This window comes from Podarcis tiliguerta (genome assembly GCF_965153285.1).
Source record: "Podarcis tiliguerta genome assembly, chromosome: 9".
Taxonomy (NCBI): domain Eukaryota; kingdom Metazoa; phylum Chordata; class Lepidosauria; order Squamata; family Lacertidae; genus Podarcis; species Podarcis tiliguerta.
Window position 1 is genome coordinate 354,837 of NC_139542.1, and position 20,040 is coordinate 374,876.

General features: G+C 53.8%; 1 protein-coding gene across 4 annotated transcripts; it reads right to left on the reverse strand.

The window, feature by feature from the left end:
• Window positions 1-1,122: 1,122 nt before the first annotated feature.
• On the reverse strand, window positions 1,123-14,795 carry TTC31 (tetratricopeptide repeat domain 31). 4 transcript variants are annotated; one of them, XR_014501828.1, is made up of 17 exons: window positions 14,700-14,795; window positions 14,425-14,506; window positions 12,159-12,397; window positions 11,592-11,675; window positions 11,408-11,476; window positions 10,826-10,984; window positions 9,786-9,926; window positions 8,504-8,558; window positions 8,242-8,332; window positions 7,510-7,651; window positions 7,313-7,417; window positions 5,629-5,698; window positions 5,295-5,410; window positions 2,599-2,673; window positions 2,347-2,449; window positions 2,134-2,252; window positions 1,123-1,936 (listed from the first exon to the last, which is right to left on the reverse strand). XR_014501828.1 is itself a non-coding variant. In XM_083398455.1 (17 exons), the coding sequence occupies exons 2-17, from the start codon at window positions 14,498-14,500 to the stop codon at window positions 1,864-1,866; spliced, it is 1,725 nt and encodes a 574-aa protein (XP_083254581.1). In that variant the 5' UTR covers window positions 14,501-14,506; window positions 14,700-14,795; the 3' UTR covers window positions 1,123-1,863. The 4 variants fall into 4 exon arrangements, 2 of the variants coding, with proteins under 2 accessions (XP_083254581.1, XP_083254582.1); XR_014501829.1 differs by having other exon boundaries at window positions 2,123-2,252; XM_083398455.1 differs by having other exon boundaries at window positions 5,295-5,418.
• Between the last annotated feature and the right edge of the window lie 5,245 nt (window positions 14,796-20,040).

A 20,040-nucleotide genomic window follows, 5' to 3' on the forward strand; every position in this document is an offset into this window, starting at 1 on the left:
GCAGCAGGACGGGGTGGGGACCCTCCAGCAGGGGGCAGCTGCCCCTGAGCAAAATACTTCTACTAAAGATGACCCACAAGGGAGAGCCAAGGGGCCCAGCACCCTCCTCAGGACCCAGCTTCATGGCAGGTGCTGCAAGTGAGCCCAGGAAGCCGCCTTAGGCAAAATCTGAGCATCTCACTTGGTCTTGTTTGACTGGCAGCAGGTTTTGGGCAAGGAGTCTCTGCCAAGTCTACCTGGAGATGCCAAGGGATGAACCAGCAACCTGCGGTCCTTTCTCCGTGGCACAGGAGTGGGGGCAACGGACGAGGAGGACATGGGAAACGTGGGTTCAGTCCCCCCCCCGCCTTTGGCCTTGAAGCTGCTCACCATGAGCTGCCCCACCTTGCAGGGGGGTTGTTGGACTACATGGTGGGATATTATGCGTTGGAAGCCCACCTTACATGCAAGGGCAAGTAGAGGCTCCATTGGCAGAGGAAGCAGCGAGGTGGGAGATGAAAGGGCAGAACTTCAGACCAGAGAGAGCTCCAAGCCCAAGACCCTTGAAGCTGATGGGGGTCAAAGCAGCAGGAGGAGGGTCCGTGTGGGGAGCAGAGGAGAGGCCAGGATTGGGGCAGCAGAGAGAGGTCTTGGGGCAGGCGGCAAGGAGAGCCCCAGACCATGTTCACCATGTGGGGAGAAGGGAGTTGAGGGAGGCTTGCCTAAGCACACGGAAACGTGGTCTCTCCCATAGCTGTCAACTTTCAAATTTGAAAATAAGGGACCAGCAGCTTCAAAAATAAGGGATCAGCAGCCTCACCTGTCCCGGGGACAGTCTACGGGATATCTAACAATCCAGGATAGCAGTGGAAAGCAGCAGGAAACGGTGCTGGAACAAGGGAATTTCCCGCAAAAAAGGGAAGGTTGACAGCTGTGGTCTCTCCCGGAGACCACGGACCCGAGGGCGTGAGGGGGCCTCCACTGACAGGGAGCAGCCCAGAGAGAGGGGAAAGGGTTGGCCTCACCCCACCAGCCCCTCGTGCTCCCTTTGTGGCCAAGCCCTGAATTCATCTGGCTCAGATTCTGGCAGAATGAGCAGCCCTCTCTCTCTCACAAGTGCGCCTCTTACGAAAGGAACCGGCCGGCTTTTAATGAGTTTATTGTGAACAGTGTAAAAACCCCGTGGCAGGCACAAATCCCTGAACACACTGAGCAGAACCCAAAGGGCAGGGGGAGAACGCGCCTGCCTTCTGGGCCCCACAAACGAGGGGGCACCCCAAGGCCACCCACCAGCAACACCAGCCCCACACCCTCAGGCGGGGGGACCCACACACACAGAACTTCCTGCCCTCCCCATTCTCACCAGGACCTAGTGCACGGGGTTCAGGGAGGGGCAGGGCTCAAAGGAACTTAAGCCCCACAGAGGCAGTAGAGTTTGGGGGGGGGGGCTGAAGAGGCAGCTGCCTGCCCTACTGCAGGTGCACCATTCCACACCCGGTGGGGGCAGATACCTGCTTTGGAGAAGGGGGGCTCCCAGGAGCAAAAGGAGGACAGAGACCCCCCCCCCCAGCCACCCCATTCCTCGGCCTCCGTTTCCCTGATCTGCATCTGGTCTCATCAGAAGCCAGAGGGAGGACAGAGGGAGATCCAATGGCCAGTGGCAGCCTTGGGGAAGGCAGAGGCCACAGCCCACCCAGCAGTCCCACGTGCCTGGGGGGCTCCCACAGGCAACTGCGCTTGTGTCCTCCACCACCATTCCCCCCCCCCGACCCGCAGGAAGGGTGCAGCCCACAGGCCTGTCCCCACATCTTCAGCATCTTCAGCCGCAAGGGGCCCAGCCGGGATGTCGGCTTGCAAGCACAGCAACTTCTCCGCCGAAGCGTTTCACTGAGGGAGGTGGCCGAGGCGGCGGAGCCAGGAGGAGCTCAGGAAGGCGGGGGGGCCCAGAGGAGTCTCCCTGGAGGAAGAGGAGCCGGGAGAGGGGTTGCTGCTTCCTGGAGGGACGCTGCTCCCACTAGCACCCCCTTCGCCCTCGCAAGTCCCAGACCTGCCCCTCCTGTCCCCCCACCCCTCTCCTGCAGCCCCTCCATCCATCAGGGCATCCTGCCCATGTTGCCAGCTCCCGCAACAGGCACCTGCCCACCTGCTGCCTACCGCTTCGGAGGCGCCGCCTGCTGCTGCCAGGTGCTTCCGGGTGCCTTGACGAGGGGAGGAGTGGCGTGCACCGGGTGCTTGAGCTGCAGGACGAGGTGGCAGCCTCTGACTTCCACGCCCTGGGAGGGAAACACAGAGGCCCCTTTATGGCCACAGCTGGGGGGGCAGGAGAAAGTAATGCCCCCCTTAAGGAAGGGGGAACCTCCTCCTCACCTGCAAGGCCACATAGGCTTCCTCGGCCGCTTCCCGGCAGGTGTAGTTGACGAAGGCGCAGAACCTTCGCGGGAGGCAGCGGATGGAGTCAATGGGCCCAAACCTGCGGCCAAGGAGAGTCGGGGTCAGCCAAGCCGGCCGGACTCCAAGCGAGGGAGGATCTGGGGTTTCCGTAAGCAAGGCTCCCTTCCCGGTTTGGGTCAGCTGAGGCCCCGGGGAGCCTGGGGAGGGCGGAGGGAGGGGCATACTCACGGCTGGAAGTAGCACAGCAGGACCTCCTGGGTGATGGCGGGCGTCAGGTTCCCCACCCACACGGGAAACCTCTCCCTGGGAGAAGAGCACACCCGTCACCCACAGCCGCCGGGGGACGCTCAGCTTGCCTATGCTTCCCACAGGCTTGCCCTGCTCCCTCCATCCCGACCCACAGCTCGCTTGGACCTCGCAAACCCAAGGCTTCTGCCCCACCCAAGCCCATCGGGGGCAACTCCCTGTGGAGCCCCCAGGCTCCTGCTTACTGGCCCATGTGGGACATGGCAGCCAGGAGCAGGCAAGGCCAAATGCCGCCCAGGCAGGAGGCAGCCGGGACCCAGCCCCTGCCCACCTTCCCGGGCAGCCTGAGCAAGTGGCCAAGGCTGAAGCGGGGATGGCAACTCCTTCCAGCTCATGTCAGGATTGGCATTTTTGAAGGACGGAAAGCACCGGTTTAAAGTGCCAAGGTCTTTTCTATTCCATTTGATTCAAGAAGGTTCTGGAACTTTCTCTGTGTGATACAAGCTGGAAGTTTCCATTCTGCCTGGAAACAAGCAGGAGGTTGCTGATGTTTGGGGTTAGGCCTTCAGAGAAGCCGAGTTAAGCTTATCTCTTTCTCCCAAGGTCACACTCCCTAGAATAACAGCCCAGCAGGAGCCGGGGTTTCACTTTCTCTTTCCTTCTTGGTCCTCTCTACTTTGTTTCCTGCGTGGTGATCTGTTCACAATACAGCATGTTTAAGTGCTAAGTTTTTAATCTTGCTGTAAATTTAAGTTAAGATTTTTGCTGCAACTATCTCAACCCAGAAGAGTTGGATTCGTGAACTGTTATGCTTATTTGCCTTTAGCAAATAATACTGGATGAAGCTGACTGAGTCTGGTCTATTTTGGGAACCCTGCATTAATAAAAGTAATAGTAATAATAATAATTTATACCCCGCCCATCTGGCTGGGTTTCCCCAGCCACTCTGGGCGGCTCTCAGCAGAATTAATGATAATGATAATAAAGCGATAAAACATCAGACATTAAAAGCTTCCCTAAACAGGGCTGCCTTCAGATGTCTTCTAAAAGTCAGATAGTTCTTTATTTGCTTGACATCTGATGTTCCACAGGGTGGGCGCCACTACCAAAAAGGCCCTCTCTGCCTGGTTTCCTGCAACCTCACTTTTTGCAGGGAGGGAACGGCCCAAGGGCCCTCGGAGCTGGACCTCCATGTATACTGGCTCGAAGCTGCATTGAGTTTAAGTTTTGTTTACTCTGCTGGCTAAGTATTGTGACTTGCTCTGGATCATCACGGAGCAAAACCACAACAGGGCCGCATTGCTTTCAAGGCAACCTTCTGAGGGCCACAAGCTGGTTGTGGATGGGGCCAGAGGCAAAGATGAGGAGAGGGCCAAAGAATTTTTTTTGTAAAGTTCTTTTGATTTCATTTTATAATGCATACAAAAACATCTAGTTTTTAACCTCTGCACACTAGGCTGATTTTGTGCGCGCTCAGCCCCCGCTCTCAGAAACTGTCTGGATGCTGCAGTCACAAAAAGGGCCTGGAATGCAGGAGAGGCATAAAGGAGCCTGGGCTCACAGTGTCCACGTGGTCAGAGTGCTGGACTGGGACCAGGGAGAGAGCAGGGTCAAATCCCCACTCAGCCATTGAGCTCCCTGGGGGACCTTGGGGGGGGGCCAGGCATTCGCTCTCAGCCTCACCTCCCACACAGGGCTGTGGTGAGGATAAAATGGGGACAAGAGCCAACACCCCCTTGGAGGACGGAAGGTGGGGTATGTTAGGATTTAGTTCCATTCCACCTTAAAAGGGTCTGGCATGACTGTTGGGTATCACATGCCTGTTTACTTCCAGCCCTGTCTGCTGGGAACTTCCGTTGTATGTTGCTTTTGCTATACAGTGGTACCTCGGGTTACATACGCTTCAGGTTACAGACTCTGCTAACCCAGAAATAGTGCTTCAGGTTAAGAACTCTGCTTCAGGATAAGAACAGAAATCGTGCTCCGGCGGCGCGGCAGCAGCAGGAGGCCCCATTAGCTAAAGTGGTGCTTCAGGTTAAGAACAGTTTCAGGTTAAGAACAGACCTCCGGACCAAATTAAATACTTAACCCGATGTAACGTAACTAGTGATGGCATGTCTGCGCACACACACGTCCCTTTTCGCCGCTTCTGCGCATGCACGTGACGTCATTTTGAGCGTCTGCACATGCGCAAGTGGCAAAACCCGGAAGTAACGCGCTCTGTTACTTCTGGGTTGGCACGGAGCACGCTCATCCCGAAGCACATTCAACTTGAGGTACGACTGTACTGCTGTTTTGCTGGGCACGAAGGCAAGCAGACACATTTTCCTTTGTTCCTGAGCTATGCTGAATAAAATGCTGTTCATTTTGCTCGCACATCTCTCTGTCTGCCTCTTCTGCTGTGAGGTGATTTACACTCTCTGCTGACAGAGTGTGCACGGGTCTCAAAACGTGTCTGAGGCCCGTGTCGCTGACTGACTGATGCTGTTCCACCGGAGACCGGTGATCGTCCGGAGCCAGCTGGGGGCCTGCCTGATGCCCCCATCTCCATGGCAGTATCCCAGCAGGGTACAGATGTTTTGGGGAAAGCGGCACGCCCTTGGGTTCGGTGAAAGCCCAGTCTCTCCTCACAACCACAGCCCGGAGACCTCCCCCCCCCCGCACCCCCGTGGCCTTACCTGACTGGGGGCTGCGCAGCTAATGGCAACAGCCCTTTGCCCTGAGAGCTGGTGATGGTGAGAGGCGCCAGATGCCCTCTGGCCTGGGAGATGCTTCTGACGGGATGCCCACCTGGCTGCTCACCTGGCCAAGAAGGAAGCGGGAGGAGAGGAGGGGGGAGGAGGAGGGAGCAATGCATTAGGACCAGCAGGCTCAATGCCCCACCCCTCACGCGCCGAGTGCAGCCAGCCCACGGGCTGCTTGCGATCCCTGCCCCTGGAGGCTCCCCACAATCGCCGCCGGGTTTCTGTGACGTGTGGACTGAAGGAGCTGCCCCACTGAGAGCCCTCTTACCAGCCGGGGGCAAGGAGGATTCTCTGGCACGGACGTTCCACTCGGGAGGGTAGGAGCCAAAACCGTTTTCCTGTCCAAAGAAAAATATTGTTTGCTTTATTTGTAAGCTACAGTGTTTATTTTTAAAAAATGTGGTTTTACTAAAGATTTCTTAGTTTACAAAAATACATTTGTTGTCTCTTTTTTCCAAGTTGTATTTTCTACCGATCGGTTTCATTTGTTGTGAGGCATAAGCTACCTACCATGTTTTAATATTTTGATGATTAACAAAATTGAAATACTTTATTGTCACTTGTACAACTTGTATACAGTGAGATTACACAAGCACCCCCCACTCAGCTCTCTTAGTCTTCATTCCCCTCGTTTACTGATGCACACCCACCAAACCTGAAAGACAGTTGCCCTGTTGTTATATTTTCATTCAGCAGCCTAACAGCCCAGGATTGAAGCTGTTCTTTACCCTGTTGGTGCAACTAATCCTGCTTCTCTATCTTCTGCCCGAGGGCAGGAGATCAAGAAAGTGCCGCCCAGGGTGTGAATCATCCCTGAGGATTTCCCTCACTCTCCTCAGGCAACGTTTTTCCGCTATTTCATCCAGCGGATTCACGGGACAGCCCATAATATCTTGTGCTGTCTTCACCACCCTCTGTAGGCACTTCCTATCAGTTGATGTCAAACCAGCGTACCACACCATGATGCAGTAGGAAAGGACACTTTCTATTGTGGACCGGTAGAAGGAGATCATCAAATGTTGATTGACATTGTTCTTCCGCAATACTCTGAGGAGATGGAGTCTCTTGTTGGGCTTTCTTAACCACCTGGGTTGTATTTATTTTCCCAGTAAGGTCTTCACTGAGATAAACTCCTAGGAATTTAAAGGAAGAGACACACAGCCCTCCCCGATGTCCAGCGGGGCTAGTTCTCCTCTCTTCCTCCGAAAGTCCAACACCATCTCCTTTGTCTTGCTGATATTATGGTGCAAGTTGTTCCCTCGGCACCATGGAGATAAAGTCATAGCATGGCAGAGCTGGAAGGGAGCCTGAGTCATCTCATAGAATCACAGAATCATAGAGTTGGAAGAGACCACAAGGGTCATCGAGTCCAACCCCCTGCCAAGCAGGAAACACCATCAGAGCACTCCTGACATATGGCTGTCAAGCCTCTGCTTAAAGACCTCCAAAGAAGGAGACTCCACCACACTCCTTGGCAGCAAATTCCACTGTCAAACAGCTCTTACTGTCAGGAAGTTCCTCCTAATGTTTAGGTGGAATCTTCTTCCTTGTAGTTTGGATCCATTGCTCCGTGTCCGCTTCTCAATCCTCTCCAATGTAGGAATCTCTAGCTGAGATTCCTCCAAGAAAAGGGAGTCTACAACTTCCAAGGGAGACCCTTCCACTGTCCAACAGCTCTTACCCTCAGAAAGTTCTTCCTGGTGTCCATCAATCTCCAGTGTCACAATGGGGCCCACGCCAGTAGCAGAACGTGCCTAGCGCTGCTCTCCACCCTACTGAGACCCCCTTCTTTCTCAGGTGGCTTCCTTCGCCCAATCCCCACAGATGCCCTGACCCGTGCAAACTATCCCTGCCAAGCTGCCCTCCTGGATCCTGGCGGCCCCAAGCCAGGCTGCAGCCCTGTGCGCCCTCTCCTTAAGGGCATGGAGGACTTGGCCTCCAGCTCAGCTCACCAGCAGAAGCTGAACCCGGCACTTCTCCAGCTGGACGGCGGCGTCTCCACGGAAGCCGTCAAAGTGCAGGAGCTCCTCAAAGGTCCTCACAGCCTCTGCGTAACGCTGGTGGGAGAGAAGAAGAACGGTCGTGATCCTGCCTCACCGGGGACGCAGGAGGCCACCCTCTCAGCCTTCCCCACCCGTTTCACCCCTACCTTGAGGCCCATGAGGGCCTTGCCCTTGCGGAAGAGGCCTTTGGGCCAGCCGGGGTGCAGGCTGAGGGCCACCTGGGCGTCGCGCAGAGCCTCCGCGTAGCAGCGCAGCCTCTCGTAGCAGAAGGAGCGATTCCCAAAGAACCTGGTGGAAGGGCGAGGGAGAGGGTGAACCCATGAGCATCCCAGGAAGCCAAACGCTGGAGAAAAGGAAGTTCTCCTTTAAGCAGCGCAGAAACTACGGAACTGGCTCCCGCAGGAGGCAGGGAAAGCCACCAAGACAAAAGGTTGGAGGAGAACGATCGAGGGCCAGTGGCAACGACAGCTAGGCTCCTCCTCCACAGACGGAGGCTGAAATGCCGCTGAAAACCAGCAGCAGGAAACCGAAGGAAGGAAGAGTTGCTCTTGGGTGCGAATCCAGCTTCCAGGAAGGGCCTTCCGCAAACCCTGCTTTGAGACACCGCAGTTTGAACCCGGAACCTTCTGCACACAGAACACCTGTCCTACCACAGAGCTGCAACCTGGAGTCACGTAGTGGGCGGTCTCAGGGCTCGGGGGCAGCGTTCTACTCAGCCAGCTTAATGGTCCTGGGGAGACTCCAGGGAAGGGGTTCTCCAGATCCTGCCAGATCCCCAGAGGCTCCCACAGACCCCCCCCCTCCGGCTGCACAGAAGGGCAGAGGACTCTGGCACAGCCATGCTCAGGGGAGGGGACCTCACCTGCCCCAGGGCTCACCTGTATTCCCGTGGGTTGAGCTTGACGGCTTCTGTGAACAGGAGCACGGCCTCCTGGTAGCCCCCCTGCTTTGCAGTCTCGTTGCCGCAATCTTTAAGGGTCATGCAAGAAGCAAGAAGAAAAGGCCATCACCGGAATGGAGGGGAGCTTGCTGAGAACCCGGGTCCAAGGCTTTGCCCTCTGAAGGCTAAGCGCTCCCGCTCAGCACCTCTGAAAAGGGGGGCAGGGGGCAGACTGCCAGCACTCCAGGGCAAACACACACCTGCCAGCACCATGCTCTGCTCCACAGGAGTCATCTGGAGCCCAGACTTCGGAACCTGGAAGAAGCAGAAATGGGGTCAGGGGCTCCTGTAATTCTGCTCAAGGGGAAGACTGTGATCAGTGGCCAAAAAGCCAAGGCCACGATTCCCCCACTTGCCCTGTTCTGAATCTTCTACAGAACCAAATTCTAATCAGAAGTGCCCACGAGTGATGAGGATTCCTAATTTACACAGCTTAGGGGACAGAGAGCAATGGGCCGTGTTCAACTTAAGCTAGAGCAGATCTAATGATAAATAATAATAAAAATTTTTTATTTATACCCTGCCCTTCCCAGTTTAAAAACCGGGCTCAGGGCGGCTAACAACCAATTTAAAACACTTAGTTGTAAAAGCAGCATAAAATACAGTATAAAAACATGAATAACAATAAAATTCAAAGTTCAGAAATCAATTTAGGGGAAATCCATCTAATAAGCATTAGATAACCCCAAGGGCTAGCTGGCTGAATTAGTCCCACTTGGGCCAGGGAGGAGCCCAGGGGAGAATTAGCTGTGGGGTGTCAGAGCGGGTGATCTTCATAAAAGGGGAGGGGGAAGGGGAGGGAAGAGAAGGGAAGGGAAATAAAAGATCATGCTGAATTCAAATTAAAGGCTAGGCGGAATAGCTCTGTCTTACAGGCCCGGCGGAAGGAGGTTAAATCCTGCAGGGCCCTGGTCTCATGGGACAGAGCATTCCACCAGGTTGGAGCCATCACTGAGAAGGCCCTGGCCCTGGTGGAGGATAGTCTGGCTTCCTTAGGGCCCGGGACCTCTAAACTATGGTTATTCATGGACCTTAAGGTCCTCTGTGGGGCAGGCAGACCAGGAGAGGCGGTCCGTAAATACGAGGGCTCTAAGCCACAAAGGGCTTTAAAGGTCAAGACCAGCACCTTGAACCTGACCCGATACTCCACCGGGGGCCAGGGCAATTAATCGACCCAAGTGAGTCAAGTCCATTAGCGTCAATGGAGCAAGCTTCCTTTCTGCTGCTCCGGAGGGCGGGACCCAAAACAATGGATTCAAATGACAATAAAGGAGACCCCAACCAAATGCTGGAAATAACTGCACTGCAGGGGTTTGGACTAGAAGGCGGACGACTCTCTTTTGCTGGAGGTTTTCAAACTACAGTTAGATGGCCACCTGTCAGGGATTCCTGGCCCTGCAGGGGTTGGGCTAGATGACTCTTGGGGATCCCTTCCAAGTCTAGGATTCTATGAAAAACAACCCCTCTTACACCCGTCCTCACCTGCTCCTGCTCTTTCGCCTCTGGCTCCTTTCTGTCGGGCTGGGCTGCCTTCTCCTTCCTCGGGGGCGGCAGTGGGGGGGGCTTGGAGCCCACCTTGAGGCGAGCTTTCGATACGAAAGTGCTGGTCAGATCAAGCTCCTCCTGCAGGTGAGAGGCAGGAAAGAGCAGCTCTTGGCCACGTCCTGAATCTCTCAAACACCTTCCCTAAAAAGGAGCACTTCCCCAGAGAGAAGCCCGGTCCCAAAGGCCTCCTCCCCGCACCGAACAGGACCCACGTGGGAAGGCTGCTTCCTGTTCCATGGGGCAGGGGTGGGCAGAGCCACAAATGAAAGCAGCCTCTCTCTGCCCTCTGACCCTCCATACGCAGCCTGCGTCAAGCCAAGGCGCAGAACAGGGAGGTTACAGGGAATCGGGCAGAACGCCCTCCCGTCAGATGTCAAGGAAATACAGAACTCTTTGACTTTTAGAAGACATCTGAAGGCAGCCCTGTATCTTAACATTTGGTCTTTTAATTATTTTGTTGGGAGCCACCCAGAGAGGCCGGGGCAACCCAGTCAGATGGGCGGCATATAAATAATAAAATTGTAATAATAATAATAATAATAATAATAATAATAATAATAATAATAATAATAAAATTTTATTTATGCCCCACCCTCCCCAGCCAAGACTGGGCTCAGGGCGGGAAAACAAGTTCTGCCCAGCTTCTTCTTTTCAAAGAACGTAGAAAGAAAATAGCTGCTGTTAGAGGTTGAGCCATACTGGGACCACTGTACACAAGGAAAGAAATATTATTCCACCCCCACAATACACCTTTTTTTCTCACAGGGGATTTCCCCCTAAATTGCCTGTCCTGATGCGCAACAAGAAGCACAGACAAGCCCCAGCTGTGCTGGAGAGAACTTCAGGGACGGCACCAGGTTGCCTGCCCAACTTGAGGGCCAGACCCACAGGCTCCCTCTTCCCCTTCGCCCCCCTTGCTGAGCCTGTCTCCCTCCCAGGCCTCCCAGGGGCCAGAGGAGTGTGTGGGTCCCACTTGCCTCCGTTTCCTCCTCTGTGCTCCTGCTGGGGCTCCTGCCCGGGGAAGCCATGTTCTCACTGAGGTCCTGGGTGGAGCTCTCCTCTGAATCGGGCCGGGCCGGTCCCAAGGCACTCGGAATGGCCGCCAGCACATCGCTGCTGCTGTTCAAATACTCGTCCTGCACAAGGAGAGACGCAGCCTGTGAGGGCAGCAAGGAGCCACATGCCTCTGGGGCAAAACCAAGGGGGTTTCTGCAGCAGGCCCTACCGGCAGGAGAGCTGGGGGCTCAGGGCAACCCACCTCTGCCAAGGCCAACCCTTTGGGCTCTATGCTAAACACAAGCCCCTCGCCTGCCAATGAGCTTCACGGACTGTGGCCCATTTTGCCAGCCTGGAAGCAGCAGGAAGGTTCAAGGTGAGGAGAAGGCTTTCTTCCTGAGCCCTCCTTGCGGTTTGCCTGCAGGGAGGTTGTGCGACGCTGCAAATCCACTTTAACTGAGCACCCTGAACCTGCTGGCAAGCAACCCAGCCACGCTCTGAAAGGGCTGTGCATCCCCTATGGCAGATGGGCAAAGGTGCAGACGCCTACAGTGGCCACTCACTCCCTCAGCTATGCTCTTGGCCATCAGCTCCTGGTCTCGCTTCTCCTGCTTCTTCCGGTCCTTCTGCCTCTGGAAAGAGAAAGCAGCACACGCAATGGGGCCAACGGACGGACATCGAGGCACAAGGGCAGCCTCTCCCCCAGCGGAGGCCCCCCCACCACGCGGATCGCACAGAGGCAAGCACCTTCTTCTTCATCCTCTTCTTCTCAGCCTTCTTCTTGAGGCGCTCCTCTTCGGCAACCAACTCTGCCGCGTTCCTCGCCGCTTCCTGAGAAAGATCCAGACAGCGAGACCTTTCAGCAGAGTCAAGCAGGTGTGAACAGACACACATCGCTGTCCTTACCTGTCCCAGCATGCGCTGAGGCTCCCCACAAAAAGGCAGGACAGAATTCAAGCACGGGCTTCAGGGAAGCAGCCCCGTTTAGGGAAGTTTTTAATGTTCAATACCGTATTGTGTTTTAATATTCAGTTGGGAGCCACCCACAGTGGCTGGGGAAACCCAGCCAGATGGGCAGGGTATAAATAATAATAATTATTATATTATTATTATTTTCAGGAAGCGCTGTCTGGTCTGGCAGGCAGCAAAGATGGAAAGGGGATGGACCCCCCCCCCAATTCCTTTCAGAGAAGTAAGTCGGCAGCTAAGGGTGAAATCCAGAGAATGAGGTTGCAGGAAGTCAAGGGAAGAACCAGCTGCTCTGAAGCAGGCAAGGCTGGAGGAGAGTGACCCGGCCCTGGCTGCATGCCTCACCTCAGCTGTGAGCTGCTGCTTCTGGGGCAGAGCAATGCCCAGCAGAGGGCTGTCTTTCTTGCTGCATGCTGGCAGGGCAAAGGCAGAAGGCTGGCAAAGGAAGGACTTCTTAAAGCCACAGAATGTGGCTGGGCTGGTGTTCTGGGCCCTCTCTTCCTCCAGTTCCTCCTCGTCGCTCCCCCAATCATCATCACTGTAGTCATCATTGGCACAAAACCAGCAAGGCCTGTTGTCCACGTCTGAAGAGAGACCACACAGTGAGCGTGAGCTCTTTTGAAGAGCAGCCAGCGGGGAACAGTAGCCCAGCCCTGGCCGGGGAAAGGAAAGGGGCACCGTTGCTGAGAAAGAAGCGGGCAGGGCAGGCACACAAAGACATGCCCTCTTGTGCCCTTGTCCAGCCCAGAGCGGCAAGAGCTAGCCCTGACTTGGTCTCTGCTGTTATGGCCAGGCCTGAAGCCAGGACTTCTGAAATAGGCTTCGCCTTGGCCTCTGGTGAGCTGCTGGGACAAAATGTGGCAGCTGTGGGGCAGCCCCCAAGCACCTGTCTCAGCAGAGCAGAGCTATCCTGATGCAGAAACACAACAACAGAAGCAAAGCCTGCGGGGTCCGACCAATGGGCTCTCTAGCCCAGCATCCCGCTCTCTGGGGGGCCAACCAGAGGCCCCAATGGGGAGCACACCAGCAGAAACCTGAGCGCAACGCTTATTATTCCCAGAAACTGGTGCTCAGGGGCATAGAGCTTCCACGGGCAACCCTGTGCCCCCTCCGTTCATTAAACCCACCCATGGTTTGCAAGGGGTGTTTGTCATTTGCTTTGATGTGCTCCCTTGACAGTGCCTTCAGGACTCAGAAACTCACACCATCCCCCCCCCCCCCCAAATCTGTGTGTATATCCTAGAATCCGAGAACTGCAGAGTTGGGACTCCCAAGGGTCATCTAGTCCAACCCAGCTGCAGTGCAGGAACCCCTGTAGACTCATCTTTTACAGGGTTTTGTTTACAGGGGGTTGGGAGAGGTTGTTGCTGTTATTCTTGCATCTTTGGTTTCGGATCTTATGATTTATGCGGAAATTGTTTCCATTTAATCGTGTACTTTTTGATGTGTTTTATTTATCGTTTGTGACGTTTGTGATTGTGTAAACCTTGTCATGTTGTAAGCTGCCTTGAGCATGGTTTCAACTGGCACGTGCGTTGGCGGAAACGGCCCAGTACACCTGAAGGAGTATCTCCACCCCCATCGTTCTGCCCAGACACTGAGGTCCAGCTCCAAGGGCCTTCTGGCGGTTCCCTCATTGCGAGAAGTGAAGTTACAGGGAACCAGGCAGGGGGCCTTCTCAGTGGTGGCGCCCGCCCTGTGGAACGCCTTCCCAGCAGATGTCAAGGAAATAAACCACTATCTGACTTTTAGAAGACACCTGAAGGCAGCCCTGTTTAGGGAAGTTTTTAATGACTGATGTTTTAATCTTTTGTTGGAAGCCGTCCAGAGTGGCTGGGGAAACCCAGCCAGAAGGGCAGGGAATAAGTAAAGGTAAAGGTACCCCTGACTGTTAGGTCCAGTCGTGGACAACTCTGGGGTTGCGGCACTCATCTCGCATTACTGGCCAAGGGAGCCGGCGAACAGCTTCTGGGTCATGTGGCCAGCAGGACTAAGCCGCTTCCGGCGAACCAGAGCAGCGCACAGAAATGCTGTTTACCTTCCCGTCGGAGTGGTACCTATTGATCTACTTGCACTTTGACGTGATTTCAAACTGCTAGGTTGGCAGGAGCTGGGACAGAGCAACGGGAGCTCACCCCATCGCGGGCATTGGAACTGCCAACCTTGGCAAGCACAAGAGGCTCAGTGGTTTAGACCACAGCATATAAGTACTACAGTGGTACCTTGGGATAAGTCCTTAATTTATTCTGCAGGTCCTTTCTTAACCTAAAACTGTTCTTAACCTGAAGCACCACTTTAGCTAACGGGGCCTCCTGCTGCTGCTGCCACACCGCCGGAGCATTATTTCTGTTCTCATCCTGAAGCAAAGTTCTTAACCCGAGGTACTATTTCTGGGTTAGCAGAGTACCTGAGGTACCACTGTACTACTAATAATAAGAATTACAGTGGTATCTCGGGTTACATTTGCTTCAGGTTACAGACTCTGCTAACCCAGAAATAGTGCTTAATAGTACGAATTAAGTACTTAACCCGAGGTACCACTGTATTCAACTATGGGAAGGCAGCATACAAATGAAAGTGGGGCATCTCCCCCGCCCCGCCCCCGCCTCACCTGCGCAAAGCAGTCCCGCCTCCGCGTTGGCTTCGTGGAGGAAGAAGGGCATGGGATCCGCCACCCGCTGCGCCATCACCTGCTGGGGGGAGAAGGGGGCAGTGAGCGGGGCGGGGGGGGCTCCCTTATCTCCCTCCCTCCCCCTGCCCCCCCCTTCCCGCCCCCGCCAGCCCTGCTCGAGGGGGTCCCGGGCGTCTCCCGGAGCCGGACCTGCGGGGAAGGGGAAAGTCAGAGCTTGGCCCGCCGGCCCCCTCCTCGCCCTCCCCGCCTCCTACCAGCCTCCCTCGGGCAGCCCAGAGCCTCTTCCGGACGCGCGTGGGGCATCTCGCCGTACCGCCCGCCCGCCCGCCGCCCACTTCCTCCCGGAAACGCAAGGCGCGCCCGTAGGAAGTGACGCCTTTCTTCCGGAAGCGGAGGTGCGGACGCCATCTTGGTCGGGGGAAAGTCATCCCGGGCGCCATCTTGGCTGAGGGCAAGCTCCCCCGGCTCTTCTCCTTGCCCGGAGGCGGAAAGGAAAGCAAGAGGCTCTGTTCTAGAAAGTCTATACGTCAATTCTATATAAATTGTTACGGAAATTACAAGGGGGCCACATCTTTAAAGCTAAATATTACAAATATTATGCCTGAATGTATCCTTTCCACTTGACAGCTCAGGGAAGTTATCTAGCTTTAAAAATAATATAAAATCATCTCCTTTGCCTGTTCCCTCCATTCCCAAGCTATTTTCCCCTTGCAAAAGGACTCCAGGAAGTTCCCAGAGGTGACAATTGCTGGGCTCATTGTTAGCCAAAGGAAGCCAGATCTCATCACCTGACTCGCCTCAGGCTCCAGACATGCAAAGGAACTCCTATTGTACTTTTGGGTGGTGGGCACTTAAGACATATTTGTCTATGCTCATCTTATACCTGAGTCTTGCCCTGCCATGTCTGCCTATGCTAATCTTGTACCAAGGACTTGTCTGGGCATCTTTGCCAAGGTTAACCCCTCCCCTTCGAACTGTATTCTGGGATGTGGTGGGAAAGTTTTAAAAGTCCTTGTCCCCCCATCCTCGGGGTTCAAATTTGCTCTTTGAACCTACTGCACAATAAACTTTGGTCTACAGCTATTTGGTTGGTGGTTGGAATCATTCCGAGCTGAGTGACTGAGCAGCCTCACACCTAGATTTTTCCATAACATAAATCATATGTTCATAAATTTACAAGGCAAACATATACATAAGTATATAAACCATGTGTCTGAAATATTCCAGGAGAGCAATCCTGAAGCCATTTTGACTATTCCAGTAACTTGAAATATTCTCCCCATTGTCTCTTTGCTCACAACTCCTGTCTTTAGGGCGTATTTGTGTATGAATAGGGTGAGCCTGTGACCTGGAGTCAGGAACTAAGTACAGTGGTACCTCAGGTTAAGTACTTAATTCGTTCCGGAGGTCCGTACTTAACCTGAAACTGTTCTTAACCTGAAGCACCACTTTAGCTAATGGGGCCTCCTGCTGCTGCTGCACCACCAGAGCACAATTTCTGTTCTCATCCTGAAGCAAAGTTCTTAACCTGAAGCACTATTTCTGGGTTAGCGGAGTCTGTAACCTGAAGCATATGTAAACTGAGGTACCACTGTATTTAGCATCTCAAAAGGAAAGGACAGTATGCCTAGATGACCATTATCAAGTATCCTGACAGACAGGTTTTCTGCTGTAGACGGCCCCCTGTGATGTACCATATTTTTCACCCTATAGGACGCACGGTCCCATAAGGCACACCTAGTTTTTTTTGGGGGGGGAATAAAGGGGGGGATTATTTCCCCCCCAGCCCCCAGAACAGGCAACTCTCCGCAAGCCATGGGAGCCCAGCGCTGGGCTCCCGTGCCTTGGGGAGAGCTGCGCGAAGCCTGGAGAGCGAGAGGGGTAGGTGCGCACCGACCCCTCTTGCTCTCCAGGCTTCAGCAAAAGCCTGCATTCGCCCCATAGGACGCACACACATTTCCCCTTCATTTTTGGAGGGGGGAAAGTGCGTCCTGTAGGGCGAAAAATACGGTATTTCTGCTGGGGACCACCTTCTTCTATGATGTATGTATGACGTTTTGGGGGGTGGTCTTGAGCTAAAAAAAAGGTAAAAGGTAAAGAACCCCTGACAGTTAAGTCCAGTCGCGGACAACTCAGGTTGCTGCGCTCATCTCACTTTACTGGCCGAAGGAGCCAGCGTTTGTCCACAGGCAAGAGCTGGGACACAGCAGCAGGAGCTCGCGTCGCGGGGATTCGAACCGCCAACTTTCTGATGGGCAAGCCCAAGGCTCAGTGGTTTAGACCACAGCACCACCCGTGTCCCATTGGTCTTGAGCTACAGGGTGGCAATTTCAAAAGTCTATATAAGAGCTTGCACACCAATGTTCTGGGTTCCTCCTCCCTCCCTGTGTGGGGTGAGCGGGGGGGGGGGGACTGTTGCAACAGTTCTGGGCCGTGCATACTTTTGAAATTGCCTCCCCTGTAGCTCAAGACCACCCCCCAAAACAACATACATACATCACAGGAAGAGGTGGTCCCCAGCAGAAATTTGAGTGTGTTACTTCTCTCCTGTCTGCCAGGATACATGATAATGCCTTAAAGGTAAAGGTAAATGGACCCCTGACCGTTAGGTCCAGTTGCGGACGACTGGGGTTGCAGCGCTAATTTCACTTTACTAGCCAAGGGAGCCAACGTTTGTCCGCAGACAGTTTTTCTGTGTCATGTGGGCAGCAATACTAAGCCGCTTCTGGCAAACCAGAGCAGCACACAGAAACGGCGTTTACCTTCCCGCCGAAGTGGTACCTATTTATCTACTTGCACTTTGATGTGCTTTCAAACTTCTATGTTGGCAGGAACAGGGAACGAGCAATGGGAGCTCACCCCGTTGCGGGGATTTGAACCGCCGGCTTTCTGATCAGCAAGTCAAAGAGGCTCAGTGGTTTAGACCACAGCGCCACCCGCGTCCCGTAATGCCAATACTTAGTTCCTGAATGTCTTACACATAGTGATAGTGTGCTCAGCTGTATTTGCAAACTGTATTTGCAGAGAGGTGCAAGCCTCTACAATCCAGAGCCAATTGGAAAGCTTCTACCATTTCCTTCCTCCTTGCAGAGAAATATTTGAGGTCAATTTGGGAGAGTCAAAATGGCTTCAGGATTGCTCTCCTGTACTGTTTCAGACACTATAATTATGTATGTGTGTTTGCCTTGTATGCATGTGTGATTGACCTTAGAATTCCTATAATGATCTCCCCTCTAGGGCTATAATTTTAATTAAATTGTTTGCCCCACAAATAATAACCTGGAATGTTGTAAATGGATAAAGGTAAAGGTAAAGGGACCCCTGACCATTAGGTCCAGTTGTGGCCGACTCTGGGGTTGTTGCTTTACTGGCCTAGGGAGCCGGTGTACAGCTTCCGGGTCATGTGGCCAGCATGACTAAGCCGCTTCTGGCGAACCAGAGCAGCGCACGGAAACGCCGTTTACCTTCCTGCCAGAGCGGTACCTATTTATCTACTTGCACTTTGATGCGCTTTCGAACTGCTAGGTTGGCAGGAGCAGGGACCGAGCAACGGGAGCTCACCCCGTTGCAGGGATTCGAACCGCCAACCTTCTGATTGGCAAGCCCTAGGCTCTGTGGTTTAACAGCGCCACCCGCATCCCTCTTTGTGTAAATCTGAAGAGACCTGCACGTCAGGCCTCTTAAGGCTATCCACAAGTGTAGCTGTGCACATAGCTACAATAAAATAGCACATGTTGCATTCTCTTACGAAATTACTTGTGGCATTTTAGCACTTTGGGAGAAACATTTTCTCAATAGTGTTCTATGATTTTCACTCAGCAGGAAGGTCCAAAAATGATTGTAAAAATGCAGTTTGTTTTGTTTGCCTTTTTGTGCTCTCAGGTGTCAAAGTTGGCCTCCTGGCCCTTGCACGTTCAGCAGAACTGAGAGGTCAAAAAGTTTTAGAAACACACCATGTTAACCAGATCACCTCTATCTTTATACTTTCTGACACTCTCAACGAAAGGTTCATAAGACAGGATTTGCATTTGCAGAAGCCATGCTAGCTCTGCTTCACAGTAGGGCTTGTTCTTCTATCTGCTTGCCTATTTTATCTTCAGCAATACTTTCTGCCTGTTTTTCCAAGACTGAAATTAAGCTAAGCAGCCTGCAATTTCCCAGGTTCCACCCCATCCCATTTTAAAAACTGGTGTTACATTGGCTACTTTCCAGCCCTTTCATTAGACGATAAGACCTTCAAGATGTTTGGGAACTCTACGGTGGATTCCATCCAGACCCGGCGATTTGCCAGTTTTTATTTTGTCTGTGAGACTTTGAGTTTCACCTCTTATCAGTGCTCTCTGCCTCTGTTGTTCAAAGGCAGTTCAGGGACTGGGATCTGCCGCACGATGCCTCTGAACACCAGTTACTGTGGGGAGAGTTGCTGCTGCTGCACCCAGCTCCTGCTTGTGGGCTCCCTTGGGGGCATCTGTTTGAGAAAAGGGTGCTGGACTAGATGAGCCCCCTTTGGCTTGATCCGGCAGCAGCCAGGCTCTGAAACCTGCTTTGGGAAGAGCCAAAAAGAAAGCCTTGCAGTTTGCCAGAACAGAAATGCAAATCGAAAACCACAACCCATTAAACCAGGGCTAGGTTTCCTGTGTTGCAGGGGGTTGGACTAGATGACCCGTTGGGTCCCTTCCACTTCTCCCATTCTGTGGTTCTAAGTGGCATTCCAGGGCGGCTGTCCTGGGAAAGGGCCGGGCGGTGGACCTCCTCTCCCCCCTTCCTCCAGGAGTGGACTGAAATCCCTAAGCCAATGAGTGTTGTCCATCCTGGATTAAGGCCACCACCAGCCGGGAAGTCCATAAGCTCATTTCCTTCTTGTCACACTTGTCCCGGCCACCATGGAGGATGAGGAAGAGGATGCCTTGGCCAGGAGCCGCAAGGAGCCCGCCATGGAGGTAAGGCCTGCAGTGGTCCCTGGGAAGCTGGAGGTGAGGGATGCAGAGTTCAGGAGGAAATCTCTCCCTTCAGGGTGGTGGTCCCAGGTGAGAAAGGTGTGGCTGGCAGACCGGGGGGAGTCGGACTCTGCTCTGGCTGCGGAAGCTGTGATCGCACAGACGGAAGGGAACGTGTTGCGGTAAAGAGAAGGGTGGGATCAGGTCCCAAGCGTGTGTGCGCTCAGAGACCAGCCTCTGTGCCTAGTGATAGCAGTCTGGGCTGCGCATAAACAGAAACCCCGGCAACACATGCAGCTCAGATGCCAAACGGATAAAACAACCGCACAACTTTCCAAATGCATTTGACGGCAGCCCTGCGTAGGGAAGCTTTTAATGTTTGCTGTGTTTTTACCATGTTGGAAGCTGCACAGAGCGGCTGGGGCAACCCAGTGAGATGGGCAGGTGTCAATAATAAAATTATTGTTATGACTAGTTATGGTGGGCTGCGGTTCCTGGGTTGCAGGGGGTTGGTCTAGATGACCCTTTGGGTCTCGGACAGAGGGAAAGGCTGGCAGAGGCAGGCAGGCAGGTGAGCCAGAGAGGCACAGGGCGGGGGGGGGGGATCAGGCTCTGCAAGGGGCTCTCTTGTACCTTGTTGTACACAAAATCTGCCCTC

Coding starts and splice junctions, on each gene's coding strand:
- TTC31 (XM_083398455.1), bottom strand. CDS start 14,500: ATGGCGCAGCGGGTGGCGGATCCCATGCCCTTCTTCCTCCACGAAGCC. Junction 11,676..12,158: donor AGCAGCAGCTCACAGCTGAG/GTGAGGCATGCA, acceptor GATCTTTCTCAG/GAAGCGGCGAGGAACGCGGC. Junction 2,674..5,294: donor GCTGCGCAGCCCCCAGTCAG/GTAAGGCCACGG, acceptor CTCTTCTCCCAG/GGAGAGGTTTCCCGTGTGGG.